Source organism: Mustelus asterias, chromosome 24 (genome assembly GCF_964213995.1).
Source record: "Mustelus asterias chromosome 24, sMusAst1.hap1.1, whole genome shotgun sequence".
Taxonomy (NCBI): domain Eukaryota; kingdom Metazoa; phylum Chordata; class Chondrichthyes; order Carcharhiniformes; family Triakidae; genus Mustelus; species Mustelus asterias.
Genome location: NC_135824.1, coordinates 1,832,310 through 1,858,254, shown reverse-complemented (window position 1 = coordinate 1,858,254; position 25,945 = coordinate 1,832,310). Strand labels below are relative to the sequence as shown.

The 25,945-nt window shown below is 44.8% G+C and overlaps 1 protein-coding gene across 3 annotated transcripts in view; it reads left to right on the top strand.

Moving 5' to 3' along the window:
- dennd4a (DENN/MADD domain containing 4A) overlaps positions 1–25,945 on the top strand; it is a 159,574-nt gene that overhangs the window by 76,677 nt on the left and 56,952 nt on the right. For all 3 annotated transcript variants that reach the window (XM_078241160.1, XM_078241159.1, XM_078241158.1), the window contains exons 9-13: positions 560–704; positions 4,828–5,003; positions 5,856–5,956; positions 8,432–8,650; positions 11,193–11,338. In XM_078241160.1, coding sequence (XP_078097286.1) covers positions 560–704; positions 4,828–5,003; positions 5,856–5,956; positions 8,432–8,650; positions 11,193–11,338 — 787 coding nt within the window. The remainder of the gene's footprint in view (positions 1–559; positions 705–4,827; positions 5,004–5,855; positions 5,957–8,431; positions 8,651–11,192; positions 11,339–25,945) is intronic.

The following is a 25,945-nucleotide window of genomic DNA, read 5'->3' as shown; positions in this document are numbered from 1 at the left end:
CTCACAAAGCCATGCTGACTGTCCCTAATCAGTCCTTAAATCTCTAAATGCCTGTAGATCCTGTCTCTCAAAATACCTTCCAACAATTTACCCACCACAAATGTGAGGCTCACTGGCCTGTAGTTCCCAGGCTTTTCCCTGCAGCCTTTTTTAAACAAAGGCACAACATTTGCCACTCTCCAATCTTCAGGCACCTCACCCGTGACTATCGATGATTCAAATATCTCGGCGAGGGGACCCGCAATTTCCTCCCTAGCCTCCGACAATGCCCTGGGATACACTTCATCAGGTCCCGGGGATTTATCTACCTTGATGTGCTTTAAGACTTCCAGCACCACCTCCTCAGTAATATGTACTTCCCCAAGTTCCCTAACATCCATGCTTTTCTCAACAGTATTTAGGATCTCACCCTCTCTTGTGGATCCGCACATAATGCTTTGCAACATGGGATATAAATTAGGGACTATAGAAATATATATCTTAATCAGAGTCGATTGCAGTGAAATGTGGCCAGTACATTATTTCACTGAATTCTGATGGTCTGTCCTCTTCCTTTCAGTGGGGGCAGTTTCACTACTTTGTTGCAGAACCTGGGCCCGGAGAAAGCAATAAGTCTGCTGCTGTATGCGGTAACTGAACACAAGATTCTTATTCACTCCCTCCGGCCAGCTGTATTGACTAGTGTGGCTGAAGCACTTGTTTCTGTGAGTATTAAGCTTAGCCTTTTGATAGATTCTTTCTGGCAGATTTGCAAAGCTGGAGTTTCATTTCTATTTTTGTGTGTGATTTTTCTCCCTCTTTGAAACTAGTGATATTTAATTCTACTTTGGCTGAATCAACCTGACTAGAATTAGCCTATAGATGCAAATTTATGTGGATTTACAATGAATGCTAGGAAGTAGAATTCGATGAATGTGCAAAACACAAAGTCATCGAAGTATCAAATCAATGAACCTAGTCATGCAATACCAGTATGTTGCTGCAAATCTCTGCGGCGCTTTTGAGAGTGGGATCCTTGTTGGTTTTCTCCTGGAGTTTTGAAGCCAGTTCTAGCATTCTGACCCTTACCATCTGATCAACAACCTAATTCACAGACTAACAATCACACCTGGCACCTTCAGGTCTCTGTTACTACTCAGTTCTATTTTCCCTTTACAACTGCACTGGTGAGGAGCTGTTCCTACCCGTTTCTGTTTGTGTTTCTGACTGTGAAACAATGCACACCTTCCCACTATTGTCAACAGACGTTTTCCTACAAGTCACACATTATTTCCCTCAAGTAGCAAAGATTTTGATTAATTGCTTGTGTGACCACAGCAGCGCTGAAAGTATGGGAATAGTTGAGGTGAACTACCATTGAAGCAGTTGTACTATTTACAACAGTAGTGAAATCTAGCTGCCTTCCATGGTGAGCAGGAAGACATTAGGTTTACTAACACCTAAGGATTCAATAATCTTTGCATTCATTGGGGATGATGAGAATAAATTGAAAAAAGTGCAACTTATCAACCGACAAATACTGTTTCAATAACAAGCTTCATGCTTTGAAAATTCCCAGTTGAGTGTTGCATCGTCAGAACGAACTGAAAGAGAACTATATCCTGCTGCATTTTACACAGTTGGGAGATTTATGGGGGGATGATTATGGAATGGTCAAATTTAATTCAAAAGTTTTAAGTGCAATTTGCCAAAATCATAATCTTGTCTTTAGAGCTGATTAAGGCTGGTGAGTTGAAGTATTTACAGTGCTTGCGATGGCCTGTAACACTCAACAGAATGGAGATATTGGTTGGACAGTTGCAAACATTTTGGGTGAAAAGATTTGAATTTGGCACTTTCTGTATAGTTCATAGTAACTCTCAAGATATTCAGATATATGCAGCATGGACTCTCTTTTGAAAGGAATTATGCTAATGTTAGACTATTAGATTTTTTTTCCTTTGGATTTACTTGAGAAGTTGGTTGAAACAACAAATCCTAAAGTCCATAAGATTCACGGAACAGGGAGGGAGAAATTGCTGAGCCTGACAGTGCAAAGCCATAGAATTAGCATGCACAAGGTTGGAATAACATTACTGAAACTTCTGGGTTCTCTCTATTGATATTAATTCAGCTGGTACAGTCAGTTTCAGCTGCTCTGTGATGGTGTTGCCAGAAAATCTCTGCTTAAAGAAAAATATTGTTTTAAATTCCAACAGAAAAAGAAGTTGACACTAATCACAGTTCTTGTAAAATGCTATTTTTAAAGGCATGATGATGACATTCAATCTTGAATTCAAAAGGAAATCTGTTCAGAATATATGAAGTGCTACATTATGAAATTCAAAACCTCAGCAATATAGAAAGCCACAGTAATTGCTGCCTTTTTATAACATTACAAAGGAATAAAGAAATGGAAGCAATATTAAAGGATTGCTTTAAGTGATTTATTTAATGGTGTGAAAGCCATAAGTAGGATTTTGTATGTTAAGTATTGTAACAAGGCTGTAATGAAAGGTAACTGTATTGAGGACCAGTACCTTGTAGAATTGGAATTTTTTGAGGATGTAACTAGTAGAGTTGACCGAGAAGAACCAGGGGATTGGTTTATTTAGACTTTGAGGAGGCTTTCGGTGAGGTCTTACATAACAGACTACTATGTAAAGTTAAAGCACATGGGATTGCAGGTAATGTCTTGAGATGGATAGAAAGCTGGTTAGCAGATAGGAAGCAAAGAGTTGGCACAAATAGGTCTTTTTCTGATTGGCAGTCAGTGACTAGTGAGGTCCCACAAGGATCTGTGCTAGGACCCCAATTGTTCACATTATATATTAATGATTTGGAAGAGGAACTGAATGTATTATCTCCAGATTTGCAGATTATACAAAATTGCGTGGGAGGGTGAGCTGTGAGGAGGGTGCAGAGATGCTTCAGCGTGATTTCAACAGGCTGAGTGTGGGCATCTGCATGGCAGGTGCAGTATAATGTGGATAAATGTGAAGTTATCCACTTTGGTAGCAATAATAGGAAGGCAGATTATTACTTGAATGGGTGTAAATTGAGAGAGGTGGATACTCAGAGAGACCTTGGCATCCTCGTGCATCAGTCGCTGAAAGTAAGCGCGCAGGTACAGCAAGACAGTAAAGACGACAAATGGTATGTTGGCCTTCATAGCGAGAGGATTTGAGTATAGGGATCGGGATATTTTGCTGCAATTGTATAGGGCGTTGGTGAGGCCACACCTGGAGTATTGTGTGCAGTTTTGGTGTCCTTATTTGAGGAAGGATGTTCTTACTATAGAGGGAGTATGGCAAAGATTTACCAAGCTGACTCCTGGGATGGCAGGTCTGTCATATGAAGAGAGACTAAGTCGGTTAGGATTATATTCACTGGAGTTTAGAAGAGTGTGAGGGGTTCTCATAGAAACTTATAAAATTCTAACAGGGTTAGACAAGGTAGATTCAGAAAGAATGTCCCCAATGGTGGGGGAGTCCAAAACCAGGGGTCATAGTTTGAAGATAAGGGGTAAACCTTTATGAACTGAGGTGAGGAGAAATTCTTCACCCAGAGGGTGGTGAATGTGTGAAATTCACTACCACAGAATGTAGTTGAGGCCAAAAGGTTGTGTGATTTCAAGAAGGAATTAAATATAGCTCTAAAGGCTAAAGGGATCAAGAGATATTGGGGGAAGGAGAGATCAAGAGATATTGGGGGAAAGGGAGATCAGAATATTGAATTTGATGATCAGCCATGATCAAAATGAATGGCGAAGCAGGCTCCAAGGGCAGATGGCCTATTCCTGCTTCTAGTTTCTATGTTTCTGTGTAACAGGTCGAGGTGAGTTTTCTGCTGGGATAGAAAAGGGGAATATCTGGATCCATAGAAATATCTTCAGCCGCCCACTTTGAACAGTTGTTTTATATCTGCAAAGGATAGTGTTCCAAGCTATTTGAGTGTATTGAAGAAAGTTTTCCATACAGAAGAGTGGATATAAAGTCTTTGGGCTTGATGGCAGACTCTGTATCCATCAGGAATGTTGAAGTACAGCTGCAACAAATTTCATATTCCTGGCATTAAGATGAAGGTCTGATTTAAGTGTTAACAATATTACCTTTTCTATGTTGGTCCTAGGTATTGATGCAATTGGCCTCTTTGAATGGTGGAACTTTGTAGTCTGCTAGTTCTCATAGAGGTCATAATATCTACGGTGTCATAAAAGTATAGCGGGATCAACTATAATGTGGAAAAAGATTTCAAACCATTATTGAACTTATAAAGGCTTGTAATATGCAGCTGCTTGCTGCAGTGGCAGCTGGTTTTTATCACTGCCTTGAAATTATAAATTAAATCCAACCTCCTTTATTTAGGTGAAAAAGTCACCATATTGTAGTCACTATAAAGTCTCTAGTTAATGCATACAAAATGTGTATTAACAAATTTGAAGAATTTTTTTGAGTGAAATTACTGCTCATAGTGAACCATTCTAACCCCATCCTTAGATGTGTTGATTATTTCAACCATGTGATAAAATTAGTACTTGCATATTCTAGGAGAAACTTCAGCCAAGCAGCATGAGGTTTCACTCTTCATATTTCTGCTCACAAATTATAAGTTCGAGCACAATGTTGTATTTCCAGAAACAAAAATTCTATGATTTATAGATTTCAAAAATTGGTAAGACTTTAGATGCTTTCAGTCAGATTGTGGGAAGGCTGAAAAAATATTGAGACACTTAGTAGTAATTTAGCCTTAGCTGAGCTTGTGAAGCACTTATACAGCTGTTGAGAGAAAGCAATTAAACTTTTATCAGCAAGCATGTTGACGTTGTTGTGACTCTTTTTTATGCAGATGATATTTCCATTCCATTGGCCTTGTCCATACATTCCGCTATGCCCGTTGGCTCTGGCAGATGTTCTTAGTGCCCCTTGCCCTTTCATCGTAGGGGTTGACTCTCGCTACTTTGACCTGTACGATCCTCCAAGTGATGTAAGCTGTGTGGACCTGGACACAAACACCATTTCTCAGTAAGATTTTGATTACAATTAGAATATAAAAAATGCCTATGAATAGCAAATGAGTTGGAAAAAGGAAGTGCATCAAATGAATTGTGCACATTTTGAACAACTGTGTCTCATAATAAGGTGAACTTCTAAGCAATAATGAGATGACCTCCTGAGGTAAAGCAATTAGGGAGTCAGGGCCTCATGTGGTCTTCTGATGAGGCTAGGAATAATTGGACCTAAGCATGCAGACATAAATCGGTCCTCATTTTAGACATCTTCAGTCCTTATTTTTTCTTTTCCAATATAACTTCCCGTGTTTGCATTTATAATGGAAATGCCTATGCAAGCTTTAATGCTGTAACTATATCCTTCTCTTGTTGGTGGCACTGTAGCATCTCCACTGAAAAACATCTGTCATTACAGCATGATACTTGTCATTGCTTCTCTAAAATATTAATTATTACTGTCACTGATTGATCACTTTGACCAGTTTAATTTCACAGAAAGGTGACCTGTTCTTTATTCCAGGCTTTAATTTACTTGCTTATAAAGTACATAAATGATACTGGTAGTGAGTGGTCTGTTTCAGTGTTGTGAGCTGAAACTCCAGATTAATACATGAATCAAGAAACTACAATAGCTGTCAGCATTAATTGATGGTCAACTGTCTCTAGTTAACAGCTGATTCATCAACATGTATACTGGATTGTAGTTTGAGCAATTCTTTTTTAAATTATCGGTTACACAGGGTACTTACAACGCAGTTTATTTTTTGCTGATAATTAAAACTACATTGAGATTGTGTATTTTCTAAATATATCTGCTGTATATTTTAGCTCAAGATCTGTATTTAAAGTGAGATTGTTGTTTCAGAATTGATGATAGAAAAAGCCTCACGTGGAAAATACTTCCAAAGAAAGCTTGTAAAAATCTGGCCAACTCTTTGAACAACATTTTTGAGCAGCTGGCAGAGAGTAAGTAACTTTTGATCTGTTCAACCTTTATAGTCATAGACGATTACAGCATGGAAACAGGCCCTTCGGCCCAACTTATCCATGCTGCCCTTTTTTTTTAAACCCCTAAGCTAGTCCTAATTGCCCACATTTGACCCATATTCCTCTATACCTATCTTATCCATATAACTGTCTAAATGCTTTTTAAAAGACAAAATTGCACCCGCCTCTACTACTACCTCTGGCAGCTTGTTCCAGACACTCACCACCCTCTGTGTAAAATAATTGCCCCTCTGGACCCTTTTGGATCTCTCCCCTCTCACCTTAAACCTATGCCCTCTAGTTTTAGATTCCCCTCCCTTTGGGAAAAGATATTGACTATCTAGCTGATCTATGCCCCTCATTATTTTATAGACCTCTATAAGATCACCCCTCAGCCTTCTATGCTCCAGAGAAAAAAGTCCCAGTCTTTCCAGCCCCTCCATATAACTCAAACCATCAAGTCCAGGTAGCATCCTAGTAAATCTCTTCTGCACTCTTTCTAGTTTATAATATCTTTCTATAATAGGGTGACCAGAACTGTACACAGTATTCCAAGTGTGGCCTTACCAATGTCTTGTACAACTTCAACAAGACATCCCAACTCCTGTATTCAATGTTCTGACCAATGAAACCAAGCATGCTGAATTCCTTCTTCACCTGTGACTCCACTTTCAAGGAGCTATGAATCTATACCCCGAGATCTTTGTTCTGTAACTCTCCCCAACGCCCTACCATTTACTGAGTAAGTCCTGTCCTGGTTCAATCTACCAAAATGTATCACCTCACATTTATCTAAATTAATCTCCATCTGCCATTCGTCAGCCCACTGGCCCAATTGATCAAGATCCCATTGCAATCCGAGATAATCTTCTTCACTGTTCACTCTGCCACCAATCTTGGTGTCATCTGCAAACTTACTAACCATGCCTACTAAATTCTCATCCAAGTTGTTAATATAAATGACAAATAACAGTGGACCCAGCACCGATCCCTGAGGCACACCGCTGGTCACAGGTCTCCAGTTTGAAAAACAACCCTCTACAACCACCCTCTGGCTTCTGTCATCAAGCCAATTTTGTATCCATTTAGCTACCTCACCCTGGATCCCATGAGATTTAACCTTATGCAACAACCTTGTCAAAGGCCTTGCTAAAGTCCATGTAGACAACATCAGCTGCACTGCCCTCATCTACCTTCTTGGTTACCCCTTCAAAAAACTCAATCAAATTTGAGAGACATGATTTTCCACTCACAAAGCCATGCTGACTGTCCCTGATCAGTCCTTGTGTCTCTAAATACTTGTAGATCCTATCTCTCAAAATGCCTTCCAGTAACTTACCTACCACAGATGTGAGGCTCACCGGCCTGTAGTTCCCAGGCTTTTCCCTGCAGCCCTTTTTAAACAACGGCACAGCATTTGCCACCCTCCAAACTTCAACTTTCAAAAAGTTCCTTTTTGATCATTTTCATTATTCAGCAAATCTTGATTAAAGTCTGTCCAATCATAATTAAAAAGAGGCCACATATCCTATCATTCTTATGCCTCTATCCTTATTCTGTTTACTCTTGACGGACCCCCAACCAAGGGAAACAGCTGCTGCCCCTGTCCAGCCCCTCCACAGTCTCATACACCTCAATCATAGCCTTGAGGAAACCCAAAAGAGAAATACTCACTCATCACCCTCTCGATTCCCGGTGTTCTCTCACACATGGATAACCCCCTGGTCCCCAAAGGGCCTGAACGTTTCCCTTGTTAACCACTACCACTCTAGGCATTTACAGAATATTTCAGGATTCTACCCAATGCAGTACACAAGTCCCTCTCCCCCTCAGGTTTCTCCTCTCCCCTTCCCCTCCCCCACGAACAAAAGAACCCCCTCTTCCTCTCTTCCACCCATCACACGAATCCTGCCCCACCCCCCGGTCCACCACTCCGCAGAAAAAAAGACTAATGTGAATAAAAATGGAAAAACTCCAGGGGACAAGAAGACAACAAGCCACAATATAAGGGGCAAGGCATCACGAGGGGCAGGTGGCAGAGCAAGAAGAAAGGGGGACATTTCCTCTCTGTCCGACCCCAAGAACCTGATTCTGTTTACTCTTGAATGTGTTTCCCTGCCCTTCTTTGTATTCTATATAATCTACAGCACACCACCGCGGGATCAGATGTGGTGCCTTCCACAGTCAAGTAATCTGCCAACACTAATACCTAAACTTAGAAATGTAAACTGTGTATTTGGGAAAGGAACTGGAGAGGTCCCTGTGTACACCACCATGAGATGGGGCCTGTGGTTGGGGGAAGAATTGAAAAATAAAATCTCAATATTTAAGTTTATTCTTTCAAAAAGAACTTCAAAACTAACTTGAATAGAAATTTAAAACAAACTCATTTGTCCACCACAATGCATTTTATAGTAATCATTTAAATGTAAAACTGCATTTAATCCCTTCCAGTGCATCAAAGACCCAGAGAGGAAGCTTTAATGGAGCTGTCAATGAGTGATCATGATTTGAACTTTGGTAAGAGGATGCAGCTGCAGGAAATGGAGATACAAGAAGCTTTCCTTCGATTCATGGCTTCCATACTGAAGGGTTACAGAACTTACCTTCTACCCATCACAGAAGCTCCGTCTGAGAAAGCAACAGATGCAAGCTCACTGTTTGATCTTCAAGGTGGCTACAAATAATTGAAAATTTTGATTAATATCGTAATTTTGTAAGGACAGGTGGGAAAGAAAGGGTGGTTGGGGAGCTTAGTTAGTATGAGCTGAAATAAGTACAATAGTAAGGAAAGATTTTGGATTGGAAGACATGGAATCCATATTGGTGGTTGTAAGAAATAACCAGGGCAAGAAGACACTGGTGGGAATAGTTTATAGGCCCCCATAACAGTATGATAGAGGATCAGAGGATTAGATAGGGTGGATAGTGAGAGCCTTTTTCCTCGGATGGTGTTGGCTAGCACGAGGGGACATAGCTTTAAATTGAGGGGTGAGAGATATAGGACAGATGTTAGAGGTAGGTTCTTTACTCCGAGAGTAGTAAGGGCGTGGAATGCCCTGCCTGCAGCAGTGGTGGACTCGTCAACGTTGAGAGCGTTCAAGTGGTTATTGGATAAACATATGGATGATATTGGAATAGTGTAGATTAGAGGGGCTTTAGATTGGTACCACTGGTCGGCGCAACATCGAGGGCCGAAGGGCCTGTACTGCGCTGTAATGTTCTATGTTCTAAATCAGGAGATAATGAGAGCATGTAAAAAAGGTAGTACATTAATCATGGGTGACTTTAATTTTCCTGTGGATTGGGAGAATTTTTCCTGGTCCCTTCCAGCGAACTCTGCTCTCATTCCTGTATAATAACCCAAGTTTTGCACACTCAGACTGAATGCTAAATTCTTCCATGGTATGGTCACTGTTTCCTAGGGGATCCCTTACTCTGAGATTGTTTATTAAACCTGCCTCATTGCACATTACCAGATCCAAAATAGCCTGATCCCTGCTCGGATCCAAAATATATTGTTCTAGGAAACTGTTCCGAATATACTCTATGAATTCCTCCTCGTGGCTATCTCTGCCAAGTTGATTTTCCCAATCTACATGAAGATTAAAGTTATACTGGAAAATCAATGCTAGGGAGCATGGAAGGTTAAGAATAAAGGAGCTTTATTTACAGGGTGGTGTTCACTACATGGCTGCTGCTTCATTCTGGCAGTTTGCCATGCTAGAGACTTGTGATATCACTTTGGTGAATACATGAATATATTAATATACAGTACTTAGTGCAACAACCAAGAATCAATACTAATACATGACAAAACTAGTGTTTAAATTGCAATTTATAAATAGAAATTCACCCTATTTACTCCTATCAGTGAATTTAGAACTGACATCCTAAATGTACAGTGACAGAAAGAAACAAATGCCATGATAAATTAAGATGTGGAGATGCGGCGTTGGACTGGGGTGGGCACAGTAAGAAGTCTCTCAACATCAGGTGAAAGTCCATCAGGTTTATTTGGCATCACGAGCTTTTGGAGCGCTGCTCCTTCATCAGGTGAGTGGAGAGTTGGGTTCACAAACATGGCATATATAGACACAGACTCAATTGCAAGATAATGGATGGAATGCGAGTCTTTACAGGTAAGGCAGTGTGAGTGGAGGGAGGGATAATCACAATTGTGAATTGTCTTCTCAAGCCAGGACAATTAGTTGGATTTTGCAAGCCCAGGCCAAATGGTGGGGGTTACACGTAGTGTGACGTGAACCCAAGATCCCGGTTGAGGCCGTCCTCATGCATGCGGACGAAAATCTACTAACTGTGTCCTGGCTTGAGTCAATTCACATCTCTTTAACCTGTGATTATCCCTCTTTCCACTCACATTGTCTGCACCTGCAAAGGCTGGATTACCTGTGAAGACTGGATTACCTGTGAAGACTCGCATTCCAACCATTATCTTGCAATTGAGTCTCTGTCTATATATGTCGTGTTTGTGAACCCCAACTCTCCACTCACCTGGTGAAGGAGCAGCGCTCCGAAAGCTCGTGATACCAAATAAACCTGATGGACTTTAACTTGGTGTTGTGAGACTTCTTAGCATGATAAATTAAAGACAAGGATACTTCAATTTTGACACTTGTGTCTAGCAGTTGACCGTAAAATTTTAGAAATTTTTCCAAGGAATTTGTGAGGACAACAGGTTATGATGGCTAAATAAGTCAAATTCTGTAAGTACATTTAGTAATTCTATTTTTTCTGGGAAATTCAAAAGCCAGTGGCCTTGACTACATTAAACAGAAGGGTCACCTTTCCATAGAATCAGGACCACTCCCATGTTTGGGGGATCACATTCCATTGAGAGGAATTTATTTTCAACAGTGGTTAGCACTACTGCCCCACAGCGCCAGGAACCCAGGTTCAATTCCCGGCTTGGGTCACTGTCTGTGTGGAGTTTGCACGTTCTCCCCGTGTCTGCGTGGGTTTCCTCCGGGTGCTCCGGTTTCCTCCAACACTCCAAAGATGTGCTGGTTAGGTGGATTGGCCATGCTAAATTCTCCCTTAGTATCAGGGGAACTAACAGGGTAAATATGTGAGGCTGTGGGGATCGGAGCTGGGTGGGATTATGGTTGGTGCAGACTCGATGGGCTGAATGGCCTCCTTCTGCACTGTAGGGATTCTAAATTTCTAAATTTGGACTTCATGTCAATCTTTCTAGGTTTCCTGAAGAGCCGGGACCGTTCTCACCAGAAGTTTTACTCATTGATGACCAAAACACAGATGTTTATTCGGTTCATCGAGGAATGCTCCTTCGTGAGTGACAAGGATGCAAGTCTGGCTTTCTTTGATGATTGTGTGGACAAAGTAAGTTTTGTTTTTCAAGAAAACTCAAGTATTAATCTGTGAATTATTTTAATAGATGGACGACATGGACAAATTGGGCCGAAGGGCCTGTTTCCATGCTGTAAACCTCTATGAAAGGCTGTTTAAAAACTTGAAAGTTAGGTTTCAGTCAGTTCATCATTAATCCAGATTGTTTGGGTAATGAGAGGAAACTAATTGTTCTTATGAGCAGGATTCTGGAATTAAAAGTGTCTGCAATTTCCTGTATCCACTCATAGGAAAACTGTGTGGTAAACCACTGTTAGCTTATTACCTGTATATGTGACATGCCTGGGCACATCCCTGCCGGCCCTACCTGAGACTGCCCCCCCCCCCCCCCCCCCCCCCCCCCGGGTATACAGGCGACTGCTCCCCACCCCCCTGCCTCAGTCTGGACCAGTTCATCGGCATGGGTGTGCTCCAAGTCTTTTGTTAATAAAAGCCTATTTGTTCTTGCATACAAACTAGTCTTTGCTCGATTGATGGTGCATCAAACTGTAATAAAAATATCTGCTGGAAATACTCAGCAGATCAGGCAGCATATATGAAGAGAAACAGAGTCAATGTTTCAGGGCGAGTTGGCCTTTCATCAGAACCGAAGGAAGATGGAAACAAGCTAGGCAACAATCTATGCTCCACATGAGCCTCCTCCCATTCTACTTCATATAACCTAATCTTTCTATTCCTTTCTCTCTCATGTAATTATCTAGCTTCCCCTGAAATACATCTACGTTATTTGCCTCTACACCGTTTGGCAGCAAGTGCCATGTTTTCACTACTCTTTAGGGAAAGAGGTTTTCCTGAATTACCTATTGGATTTATTTAGGAATGTCTTATGTAAGCAAGGATGGTATAATGAACCTCTATAAAACACTGATTCAAACTCAATTGAAATATTCTGTCCACTTCTCGGCAATGCATTTCAACAAGGATTCAAGCTTTAGGGAAGATTTAAGAGAATGGTTCTGGGGATGAGGGACTTGGATTCCTGTCTATCAATGTAATCGAAGAATATAAGAAATAGGAACAGGAGAAAACCATATGGTCCGTCAAGCTGCTCTGCCATTGAATATGATCACGGCTGATCTTGGGCTTCAATTCTGCTTTCCAACTTGCCCCCCAAATCTCTTCATTCCCTGAGAGAGCCTCAAATATATTCAATAATGCCGCGTTCACAACCTTCTGAGGTATAGATTTCCAAAGGTTTACAATCCCTTGAGTGAAGGCATTTCTCCTCATCTCAGCCCGAAATAATTGTCCCCTTATCCTGAGTATGTCTCTGCAGCCTCCACGCCCCATTATAGATTCCCTAGTCATGGAAAGCAACCTGTCAGTATCTACCATAGAGAAGGTTGAGAGGAGATTTGATAGAGTATAAACAGAGTAATTAGGGAGAAAATGTTATCATTGGTGAAAGGGTCGAGAACCACAGGACACTTATTTAAGGTGGTTGGCAAATGAAGTAACACGACGCGAGGAAAAGCTTTTTTTAATGCAGCGATCTGGAATGCAATGCCTGAGAATATGGTGGCGGTAGATTTAATCATGCCTTTCAAAGGAGAATTCCATAAGCACCCGAAGGAAAAATAGTGCAGGGTTTACAGGGTAAGGGATTTAGTTGAGTTACTCTTCCAGACAGTACGCATGGACACAATGGGCTAAATGGCTTCCTTCTGTGCTGCAACCATTCTATTCTATTTATTGCACCGAGTTTTTGATGATCTCCACAATAGAAATATCTTCTTTATGTCAGGTCATTCTTCAATCTTCTCTGCAACGGAGAAACATATTTGTTTTATTAAACCCTAAGGATGGTCCAAACTGTTACACAGATCCAGGCTAGGTGGTGAAGTCAAAACTAAGGCAGAGTTGCGGAGAGAGTTTATTGACTTAGGGGGAGGCATACTGCCTCTGTACTATCAGTGTCCCAGTTATCCCCATTTATAACTGTACAAATACCCATTACCTGTTTAACAATGTAACTGCCATTAAACCATTACAATGTAATTGCCACTAACATTGACACAAACTCTTCCCTTTGCAAAAGCCCTGTTGAGTGAGTTTCCTCTGGCAAATGAGCACATTGATGTTGCTGCCCCAGGTGGAGTGGGCAGACTGCTTCCCACACTGCCGACATTGGAAAGCGTTTGCTCCCCAAGTGTGAGTGCGTCAATGCATCTTGAAGCCACCAGACCAGAGGAAAGTATTTGTTCGATACAGGACAGGGTGCTCTAGAGTCTAGACAAGGATTTGCAATAAAGATGCACTTCTTGTGGCACATGTTTTTGGAATTTGATTATGAAAACATACAGGTTATTTACATGCAAAGTAGTGATCCCCTCTGGACTTTTTATTAGTTTCCTCAGTTATTTTTGAGCAAAATTGTCCTCGTTGTTTCCATTTTACTAGCATCAGTCTATTGGTGCAGAATATCAAACAGTCTAAGATCGCAATTAACCGTATTCTAACTGCAACATGAGACCAGAAGACTTTCTTAAGTAGCATTGATGGTTTCTTTATTCTATGTGAGAGGTGTGATTTCCCTTTAAAGAAAGAATGAAGAAAATGCCTGTTAGCATTTTTGGATGCAGTGTAACCTGAAAAAACATTGCTTACTACTTATTTTCAAAACAAATTGGTTGGCTGATTTCCCAGGAGTTTGCACTGACTAGACCTGCCTCTGGGTGTTTATTCAAGCAGCATCTGACCCAATAAAAAATAAATTTATATTCTGGAATTGTGAGAATATATTTGCAGCCTAAATTAGAATAAACTTTATACATCAGTTTGGAAGCAATCCAGTGCTGTGTTGTTAAGTATGGCTGACAGAATAATGCACTTTGAATATTGGGATGCAAGGCAGTGCTCACGATCAACAAATGGGAATTCACTAATTGAGTGTAACTGTCAGCGATATTGGGAGAGCAGTAGCGGGTTAATATGAGCTACTTACGGGTGGATGTAAATTTGATGGTGAGGTTATGCTGAATCTTTCTGGTTGGTTCTAGAGTGGAATTGACGGAGGCCTGGGAACTGGCTACTTGCCCTTCCTGCAGAGCAATTAAATATGATGACCTGGAAATGAGGGAGGAATTTCTGTTTTTAAATGGATGAAATTGTGTCGAGCTTGAATAAATCTGCTGGATGAAGCATTCTGGCTTGGACTGTTTGACCCTTTGCTCTAAGACCTAGTAGAGACCTTGTAGATTCTGGATTCAAATACATCAACTAAATCTTAAATGCAAAACTAATTTACATCAGGATCCTAGATTTGGATCAAAGATTCTATACAACTGAAGCTGAGAATTTAGGGATCAAACATGAACTTTGATGATAAAACTACAAAACATTATAGAGTATAACCTAAGTAGAGTTCACAAATGTTTAATTGTTACTTGATTAAATGCGTAACATGCAGATGTTGACATAATGGCTGGAATTTTATCAGCACGCCCGCCCCAATTCCAGGGGCAGCCAAGGCTTGGAGAATGACATTCTCCGTTGGCCTCGGGCGGGATCATACGAACCTCGGGCGGATGTGCCAGCAACATTCTGCCCACTGTGTCAATATGGGGGTTCTGCTGATGTTGCACAGTTGTCTCCACTTCAGACAAAACGCCTTTCTAAAAATTGAACTAGTCAAAGGCCAACTTGAAGTTTCAAATTCTATGTACCCAACTTTCACCCATAATCCCATTCTATGCCTAATGTTGTGCACTTTACATTTATGTTACTTAAAATCCAGACCTTTGTTATGTTACTGTTTCTCTTAAATGTGTAAATGATAGCTAAATTTACTAATTGATCAGGATTTCAAACTTGCTTAGTTTTTGATTTCTGTGATGTATCCATTCGGTGTCTCTGTGACCAGACTGTGTCGAGCTTGAATAAATCTGCTGGATAAACCATTCTGACTTGGACTGTTTGACCCTTTGCTCTAAGATATTAGATGTAGTCAGCCATGATCAGTATTGGTGTTACCTGTGGGGCTGCAGGATGAAGTATCAGTTCTTTGTGACAATATTCTTCCATGTGATTTTGATTTGATTCATTTTTGTCACATGTATTAACTTACAGTGAAAAGTATTATTTCTTGTGCGCTACACAGACATAGCATACCGTTCATAGAGAAGGAATCGAGAGAGTGCAGAATGCAGTGTTACAGCCATAGCTAGGGTGTAGAGCAAGATCAACTTAATATAAGGTAGGACCATTCAAAAGTCTGATGGCAGCAGGGAAGAAAGAAGCTGTTCTTGAGTCGGTTGGTATGTGATCTCAGATATTTGTATCTTTTTACCGACGGAAGAAGGTGGAAGAGAATATATCCGGGGTGCGTGGGGTCCTTAATTATGCTGGCTGCTTTCTTGAGGCAGCGGCAAGTGTAGACAGAGTCAATGGATGGGAGGCTGGTTTGCATTTGCGTTAGTTCATTGCGATCTTGGGCAGAGCAGGAGCCATACCAAGCTGTGATACAACCAGAAAAAACGCTTTCTATGGTACATCTGTAAAAGTTGGTGAGAGTCGTAGCTGACATGTCAAATTTAGCAGTTTGCACATGCGTGCACATGTATACATGGGGTTAAGATCCTGTGTCATTGCACATAGGATATCAAGACCACCACTGGTTTGCGATGTGTGATTTGGATACTGGACAAATTTCATTTTGGTTATTTCCAAACGAGGCTTGCATGGTGAGATTAATTTGATGATATACATGCATCTTTCACATTCTTTAAGGGAAATGATGCAGGAAATGCATTGGATGGTCTCATGAATAAATTTGTGCCCAGATTTATTTATTTAATTGGATCAGGTGTACTACGAATTGATTATTTTATGGTGTCTTTCCAGACATTTGTTTACACCGGCTGGTTCGTCCCCATGTAGTTACAGTATGTCTTGTGAATACAGGTTCATACACTCACCATCCCAGAAGCCATGTAATTTCCTGGGTGAGGCGAGAAAACACATAAAAAGCCCAACTTAATCTTTATTTGGTCTAGTTTTTGTTCAATTTTACATCTTAATAAATCTGAATCACAATTTACAGTCTAAGATTTGCAGTCTTATCGTGTTGACTGTCAGCCTGAGTGATGTGGGGAATTTGAACCCTACTCTTCTGTTTCTATTGAGCTGGCTCGCAGACTTGTCTCAGCGCATGTTACCTTTTAGATTATTTCATGCAAACAATCATGGTTTCATCCTTTGCAATGAATATGAGAAAGGTATGAAGTGAGCCTACTTTGTAACAGACTCCTGAGTGCGTACTCTATGTCCTTTGTCAAAACAGTTCAGAATAGCCCTTCTGAACATTCTTGTGGAAGCAAGTCTAGCCTGTTGTTTCTTTGACTTTTAATTATGTTAGCAAGGTCCAGGAATTTACTGTGTGAAGTATTATGGGAGCAAACCTAAACTCTAGCACTGTGTCATGGTATGTTTGATGATTAATGGGCCACACTAGGAAGTGAGCAGAATTGCATCGTTCCTTGAGGAGAGTCTATTGCGAATAAATGTGGCAGTTTGCATTTCAGCTAGTAAAGTAGGTCAACTTTGAAACTGGAAATCAAGGTTACTAAATCCCATTGGACAAATCTGCTGTCTGTGAATGTCAGTGTCTGACATCTGCCTTTATATATTTTATTCAAATGTGTCCTAATGGGTTGTTAAACATGCTACAGTGTCTAATTCTAGATACTTCAGCATTATTTAAGGGTATCCTTATAAACCAGCTTGTGCTTCCCCACACTGCAGACATATTAAGGCGACAGTGTTATTTAGAACTAGAAAGCCACAGTTTTATATTCTATTTCTTTCTTCCCTGCCACCCTCCAAATGATTATGAATAAAGTTTAAGAGTGAGAGTGTTTAAGACGGTTTTGCATGCCATAGTCTATCTGAATTGCCCAAAGCAGGCATTAATTATCTTCATTTTGCATCTTTCAATAGCAGCTAGTTCAGTACAGATAGTCTCTGGATTGGGATTTGAATCCACAGTCTTGTGACTTGGTGAGAATGCAGTGATTGAGCCAAGGTTGCATCGATGTAAGCCTCGGTTATATATTGAATCTAGGAGAGAGGATTGAATCTGCAATCTCTGATTCTGGAATGTGTATGCCACAAATTAAGCCAATCTGTAATAATAATGTGCAATGTCTGTATGTCTGCATTTTTTTGATTGGTGGGTTGAGTTGATGGGTCAAGCTCGGCACACGTGTTGTGGTACTGACCCCTGACCTCTGCTGTTACCCAGCATCACTCACAGGTGCCCCGCCCCCACTGTTGCTCTGTGTGGGAGGGAGGTAGGTTGAAGACATGGTGGAGGGGGAGGGAGGTGAAATGGCATGGAAGGAAATGAAGGGAGATATGTAGAGGTGGGGGGGATTTTGGGTGAGGTAGAAAATAGCATGGAGGGAGAGGGGGACACCATGAGAGGGAGGAGGTCTCCATGGGAGGGACCCGAGTGGCAGTCTGGGCGATATGGAATAAGACCTTGGGATGTTATGGCTTGGGAGTGACAAAATTGTGTTAGCATAGAAAGAAAAGATGTGATGGAGGATGGCATAGGGATGATAAGACGGGTGAAAAGAACAGGATGCATATAGCATGAGAAGGATGACATGGAAAGGATGAGATGCAGATTTAAAGAAATACTGTTGCAATGAAGATACTAATTTCACTGCAAATATTTTGTGGTCTCTAAATTGATAGTTATTTGGGTCAATGTTAGGATTAGCTCTCCACATAGCTCAGACGATTAAGACCATGGATGGATGTCTCATGCAGACCACAAAAGTGAAAGATTGGCTTTGTATTTTTTTCACTGTCAGGAGGGCAATGATGAGACAGCTACAATCAGGTTTGGGCTACAGGCTTGGAAAGGTTGCTTGCTAATGTCCACCAGGAAATATGTGTACGTGTTTGTCAAAGGAGAAGAGAGAACCTGGGTCTGATACTGGACTTCTCAAAGTGGACAAATAACCCGCCAGCATTCACTCCAGATTCACATCATTACTTGGGAGAGATGCCAAAGGGCAACTGGGAAACAGAACATTGACAAAAGAAATTAACAGAATGAGGAGGAGGAAAAAATCTTAAATTTGAATACAATCAATCACCACACCACAGTGCAGAAGGAGGCCATTCAGCCTATCAAGTCTGCACTGACTCTCCGAAAGAGCATCTATCCGCATAATGCCATGCATTTACCAGAGCTAATTCCCCTAACCTACACATCCCTGGACACTAAGGGGCAATTTAGCATGGCTAATCAGCCTAACCCGCACATCTTTGGAATGTGGGAGGAAACCAGAGCACCCGGAAGAAACCCATGCAGACATGGGGAGAATGTGCAAACTCCACCCAGATAGTTACCCAAGGCTGGAATTGAACCCAGGTCCCTGGCACTGAGACCGCAGTGCTAACCACTGTGCCACCGTACCACCCCTAGAAGTTAAATAGACACTGTCTCTCAGTGGAACATGAATCAATTGCGTAACTTAATGCTGAAAGGTATTTTATTGTACCAATTTCTATTGTGCCACAGTTTTCACTCTACATTAAAATGAAAAAAGAAGAATTTGACATGCAAATTATATGAAATACAGCTGCTGGCCTTTAAATAATGTAGTCTTGCCTGGCTGATTGCCAGAACCAGATGTGTTGCATCCTTTCCAAAATTGTTGCAATCTAGAAGCTGGAAGGGGAGCAATAGGACTGTACCAGTTATTTTACCATGTTACAGGAGATATAAACAGAGGCTTCACACAGGCAACCAATGCACTGTTACCTCCACTGGTAAATGCCAAGTTGGTCATCTTCTTTCTTCCTCTCACCCTCCTTCTGACTTCCAGTGGGAAAGTTGGCAAAATGGCAGCATCAGCATGTTGCCCATCCCACCAGCAGCCTGTCCGGCAGATCTGTGCTGGATTTTATGCTCCACATGATTGGAGGTGGTACAGCAAAGGTTCACTAGACTGGATGAGAGGATTGCCTTACAGTAAGAGGTTGAGTAAATTGGGTCCATGTTCTCTGGAGTTTAGAAGAATGAGAGGTGATCTAATTGAAACATTCTAGATTATGATGGGGCTTTATAAGATAGATGCTGCGAGGTTGTTTCGCCTGACTGGCTCTGTCGAAGAGTCGCTGCAGACTTGATGGGCCGAATGGCCTCTTGCACTGTAGGGCTTCTATGGTTTTATATTTAAGGCTGTGATGGACAGATCTTTGATCTCTCAGGGAATCAAACAATATGGGGAGCAGATGGCTTTGTCAAGGGCAGATCGTGCCTTACGAGCCTGGTGGAGTTCTTCGAAAATGTGACTAAACACATTGACGAAGGGAAGGCGGTAGATGTGGTTTATATGGATTTTAGCAAGGCGTTCGATAAGGTCCCCCATGCAAGGCTTCTAGAAAAAGTGAGAGGGCATGGGATCCAAGGGGCTGCTGCCCGGTGGATCCAGAACTGGCTTGCCCAAAGGAAGCAAAGAGTGGGTATAGATGGGTCTTTTTCTAAATGGAGGTCGGTCACCAGTGGTGTGCCCCAGGGATCTGTTCTGGGACCCTTGCTGTTTGTCATTTTCATAAATGACCTGGATGAGGAAGCGGAGGGATGGGTTGGTAAGTTTGCCGACGACACGAAGGTTGGTGGGGTTGTGGATAGTCTGGAGGGATGTCAGAAGTTACAGAGGGACATAGATAGGATGCAAGACTGGGTGGAGAAGTGGCAGATGGACTTCAACCCAGATAAATGCGCGTGGTCCATTTTGGTAGGACAAATGGGATGAAGGAGTACAATATAAAGGGAAAGACTCTTAGTACGGTAGAGGATCAGAAGGACCTTGGGGTCCGGGTCCATAGGACTCTGAAATCGGCCCCGCAGGTGGAGGAGGTGGTTAAGAAGGCGTATGGTGTGCTGGCCTTTATCAATCGAGGGATTGAGTTTAGGAGTCCGGGGATAATGATGCAGCTATATAAGACCCTCGTCAGACCCCACTTGGAGTACTGTGCTCAGTTCTGGTCACCTCATTACAGGAAGGATGTGGAAAAGATTGAAAGGGTGCAGAGGAGATTTAGAAGGATGTTGCCTGGATTGAGTGGCATGCCTTATGAGGATAGGCTGAGGGAGCTCGGTCTTTTCTCCTTGGAGAGACGAAGGATGAGAGGAGACCTAATAGAGGTGTATAAGATGTTGAGAGGCATAGATCGGGTGGAGACTCGGAGGCTTTTTCCCAGGGCTGAAATGTCTGCTACGAGAGGACACAGGTTTAAGGTGCTGGGGGGTAGGTACAGGGGAGATGTTAGGGATAAGTTTTTCACACAGAGGGTGGTGGGCGAGTGGAATCGGCTGCCGTCAGTGGTGGTGGCGGCGAACTCAATAGGGTCTTTTAAGAGACTCCTGGATGAGTACATGGAGTTTAATAGGATGGAGGGTTATAGGTAGGTCTAGAAGGTAGGGATGTGTTCGGCACAACTTGTGGGGCAAAGGGCCTGTTTGTGCTGTAGTTTTTCTATGTTCTATGGGAAAATGGAGTTAAAGCCCAAGATCAGCCATGATCATATTGAATAGTGGAACTCGCTCGACAGGCTGTGTAGTCTTGTCCTGCTCCTATTCTTATATTCTTATGATTTTCATCCCGCTTCACTTCATCTAATCTTGTAGACCTTGGATCTAAAATGAAGAGAGCCTGCAATTCCTGATTGTTTACAATGTTCAGGAGATGGGCGGCACAGTGGTTAGCACTGTTGCCTCACAGCTCCAAGGACCTGGGTTCGATTCCTGGCTTGGGTCACTGTCTGTATGGAGTTTACACAGTAAGGAGTCTAACAACACCACTAGCTTTCGGAGCGCTGCTCCTTCGTCAGGTGAGTGGGAGATCTGTGGAGTTTGCACATTGTCCCTGTGCCTGCCCTCCGGGTGCTCAGGTTTCCTCCCACAGTCCAAAGATGTGTGGGTTAGGTGCATTGGCCATGCTAAATTGCCCCTTAGTGTCCCGGGATGTGTAAATTAGAGGGATTAGCAGGGTAAATTTGAGGGGTTACAGGGATAGGGCCCAGGTGGGATTGTTGTCAGTGCAGACTTGGACTGAATGGCCTCCTTCTGCCGTGTAGGGATTCTATGTCTGAATCCAGAAATGTGATTTTTAATGAAAAGCTGGAGAATATCTCTTCTCCATTCTCAGTGACCTACTACTGAAATCACCAAAATGCACAGCTTTTGAATTGAATGCTTATGTTGGTAGGTTGTTAGTTGTCAAGGAGAGAAAAAGCATTCCTTAAATAGCATTCTCCCATTTTCGCTAAAAGCAAGCACTTTGAATGGTGCCATTCAATTTATTGTTCCCTACGCTTGATGTTACATTGTACACCCGATATGCACTCCTGTCCAAATGCAAACCAACAGATCCGGAAACTTGGCCGATATATTTAGAGTTACACTTGTAAAATGCTAATTTATATGGAAAATTATAATTTACGTCAATTGCTAAAGCTTACTTTCCATTCAGTGTTCAGAGACATTCTTGCCCCTTTCTCTCTCTGTCCCAGTGTATCTCTGTCCCAGTGTATCTCTGTCCCAGTGTATCTCTGTCCCAGTGTATCTCTGTCCCAGTGTATCTCTGTCCCAGTGTATATCTGTCCCAGTGTATCTCTGTCCCAGTGTATCTCTGTCCCAGTGTATCTCTGTCCCAGTGTATCTCTGTCCCAGTGTATCTCTGTCCCAGTGTATCTCTGTCCCAGTGTATCTCTGTCCCAGTGTATCTCTGTCCCAGTGTATCTCTGTCCCAGTGTATCTCTGTCCCAGTGTATCTCTGTCCCAGTGTATCTCTGTCCCAGTGTATCTCTGTCCCAGTGTCTCTCTGTCCCAGTGTCTCTCTGTCCCAGTGTCTCTCTGTCCCAGTGTCTCTCTGTCCCAGTGTCTCTCTGTCCCAGTGTCTCTCTGTCCCAGTGTCTCTCTGTCCCAGTGTCTCTCTGTCCCAGTGTCTCTCTGTCCCAGTGTCTCTCTGTCCCAGTGTCTCTCTGTCCCAGTGTCTCTCTGTCCCAGTGTCTCTCTGTCCCAGTGTCTCTCTGTCCCAGTGTCTCTCTGTCCCAGTGTCCCTCTGTCCCAGTGTCCCTCTGTCCCAGTGTCTCTCTGTCCCAGGGTCTCTCCTCAGTGTCCCAGGGTCTCTCCTCAGTGTCCCAGGGTCTCTCCTCAGTGTCCCAGGGTCTCTCCTCAGTGTCCCAGGGTCTCTCCTCAGTGTCCCAGGGTCTCTCCTCAGTGTCCCAGGGTCTCTCCTCAGTGTCCCTGGGTCTCTCCTCAGTGTCCCTGGGTCTCTCCTCAGTGTCCCTGGGTCTCTCCTCAGTGTCCCTGGGTCTCTCCTCAGTGTCCCTGGGTCTCTCCTCAGTGTCCCTGGGTCTCTCCTCAGTGTCCCTGGGTCTCTCCTCAGTGTCCCTGGGTCTCTCCTCAGTGTCCCTGGGTCTCTCCTCAGTGTCCCTGGGTCTCTCCTCAGTGTCCCTGGGTCTCTCCTCAGTGTCCCTGGGTCTCTCCTCAGTGTCCCTGGGTCTCTCCTCAGTGTCCCTGGGTCTCTCCTCAGTGTCCCTGGGTCTCTCCTCAGTGTCCCTGGGTCTCTCCTCAGTGTCCCTGGGTCTCTCCTCAGTGTCCCTGGGTCTCTCCTCAGTGTCCCTGGGTCTCTCCTCAGTGTCCCTGGGTCTCTCCTCAGTGTCCCTGGGTCTCTCCTCAGTGTCCCTGGGTCTCTCCTCAGTGTCCCTGGGTCTCTCCTCAGTGTCCCTCTCAGTGTCTCTCCTCAGTGTCTCTCCTCAGGGTCTCTCCTCAGTGTCTTCCTCGGGTCTCTCCTCAGTGTCCTCTCCTCAGTGTCTCATCTCCTCAGTGTCTCTCCTCAGTGTCCCGTCTCTCCTCAGTGTCTCCTCAGTCTCTCCTCAGTGTCTCTATCTCTCCTCAGTGTCCGGGTCTCTCCTCAGTGTCTCCCCTCAGTGTCTCTCCTCAGTGTCTCTCCTCAGTGTCTCTCCTCAGTGTCTCTCCTCAGTGTCTCTCCTCAGTGTCTCTCCTCAGTGTCTCTCCTCAGTGTCTCTCCTCAGTGTCTCTCCTCAGTGTCTCTCCTCAGTGTCTCTCCTCAGTGTCTCTCCTCAGTGTCTCTCCTCAGTGTCTCTCCTCAGTGTCTCTCCTCAGTGTCTCTCCTCAGTGTCTCCCCTCAGTGTCTCCCCTCAGTGTCTCCCCTCAGTGTCTCCCCTCAGTGTCTCCCCTCAGTGTCTCCCCTCAGTGTCTCCCCTCAGTGTCTCCCCTCAGTGTCTCCCCTCAGTGTCTCCCCTCAGTGTCTCCCCTCAGTGTCTCCCCTCAGTGTCTCCCCTCAGTGTCTCCCCTCAGTGTCTCCCCTCAGTGTCTCCCCTCAGTGTCTCCCCTCAGTGTCTCCCCTCAGTGTCTCCCCTCAGTGTCTCCCCTCAGTGTCTCCCCTCAGTGTCTCCCCTCAGTGTCTCCCCTCAGTGTCTCCCCTCAGTGTCTCCCCTCAGTGTCTCCCCTCAGTGTCTCCCCTCAGTGTCTCCCCTCAGTGTCTCCCCTCAGTGTCTCCCCTCAGTGTCTCCCCTCAGTGTCTCCCCTCAGTGTCTCCCCTCAGTGTCCCCCCTCAGTGTCCCCCCTCAGTGTCTCCCCCTCAGTGTCCCCCCTCAGTGTCCCCCCCTCAGTGTCCCCCTCAGTGTCTCCCCTCAGTGTCCCCCCTCAGTGTCCCCCCTCAGTGTCCCCCCTCAGTGTCCCCCCTCAGTGTCCCCCCCCTCCCCCCCCCTTTTCTCCTCCCCCCCCCCCCCCTCCTCGGTGTCCCTCCCCTCAGTGTCCCCCCTCAGTGTCCCCCCTCAGTGTCCCCCTCAGTGTCCCCCCTCAGTGTCCCCCCTCAGTGTCCCCCCTCAGTGTCCCCCCTCAGTGTCCCCCCTCAGTGTCCCCCCTCAGTGTCCCCCCTCAGTGTCCCCCCTCAGTGTCCCCCCTCAGTGTCCCCCCTCAGTGTCCCCCCTCAGTGTCCCCCCTCAGTGTCCCCCCTCAGTGTCCCCCCTCAGTGTCCCCCCTCAGTGTCCCCCCTCAGTGTCCCCCCTCAGTGTCCCCCCTCAGTGTCCCCCCTCAGTGTCCCCCCTCAGTGTCCCCCCTCAGTGTCCCCCCTCAGTGTCCCCCCTCAGGGTCCCCCCTCAGGGTCCCCCCTCAGGGTCCCCCTCAGGGTCCCCCCTCAGTGTCCACCCTGGTGGTCCTCAGGTCTTCCTCAGGCCTCAGTGTCCCCTCGGTCTCCCCCTCAGTGTCCCCCTCGGTCTCCCCTCAGTGTCCCTCCTCAGTGTCCCTCAGTGTCCCTCGGTCTCTCCCTCAGTGTCCCCCGGCTCCTATCTCCAGTGTCCCTCGGTCTCTCCTCAGTGTCCCCCTCAGTGTCCCTCGGTCTTCCTCAGTGTCCCTCGGTCTCTCCTCAGTGTCCCTCGGTCTCTCCTCAGTGTCCCCCGGTCTCTCTCAGTGTCCCCTGGTCCTCCCTCAGTGTCCCTCCCTCAGTGTCCCTCGGTCTCTCCTCAGTGTCCCTCGGTCTCTCCTCAGTGTCCCTCGGTCTCTCCTCAGTGTCCCTCGGTCTCTCCTCAGTGTCCCTCGGTCTCTCCTCAGTGTCCCTCGGTCTCTCCTCAGTGTCCCTCGGTCTCTCCTCAGTGTCCCTCGGTCTCTCCTCAGTGTCCCTCGGTCTCTCCTCAGTGTCCCTCGGTCTCTCCTCAGTGTCCCTCGGTCTCTCCTCAGTGTCCCTCGGTCTCTCCTCAGTGTCCCTCGGTCTCTCCTCAGTGTCCCTCGGTCTCTCCTCAGTGTCCCTCGGTCTCTCCTCAGTGTCCCTCGGTCTCTCCTCAGTGTCCCTCGGTCTCTCCTCAGTGTCCCTCGGTCTCTCCTCAGTGTCCCTCGGTCTCTCCTCAGTGTCCCTCGGTCTCTCCTCAGTGTCCCTCGGTCTCTCCTCAGTGTCCCTCGGTCTCTCCTCAGTGTCCCTCGGTCTCTCCTCAGTGTCCCTCGGTCTCTCCTCAGTGTCCCTCGGTCTCTCCTCAGTGTCCCTCGGTCTCTCCTCAGTGTCCCTCGGTCTCTCCTCAGTGTCCCTCGGTCTCTCCTCAGTGTCCCTCGGTCTCTCCTCAGTGTCCCTCGGTCTCTCCTCAGTGTCCCTCGGTCTCTCCTCAGTGTCCCTCGGTCTCTCCTCAGTGTCCCTCGGTCTCTCCTCAGTGTCCCTCGGTCTCTCCTCAGTGTCCCTCGGTCTCTCCTCAGTGTCCCTCGGTCTCTCCTCAGTGTCCCTCGGTCTCTCCTCAGTGTCCCTCGGTCTCTCCTCAGTGTCCCTCGGTCTCTCCTCAGTGTCCCTCGGTCTCTCCTCAGTGTCCCTCGGTCTCTCCTCAGTGTCCCTCGGTCTCTCCTCAGTGTCCCTCGGTCTCTCCCTCAGTGTCCCTCGGTCTCTCCTCAGTGTCCCTCGGTCTCTCCTCAGTGTCCTCGGTCTCTCCTCAGTGTCCCTCGGTCTCTCCTCAGTGTCCCTCGGTCTCTCCTCAGTGTCCCTCGGTCTCTCCTCAGTGTCCCTCGGTCTCTTCCTCAGTGTCCCTCGGTCTCTCCTCAGTGTCCCTCGGTCT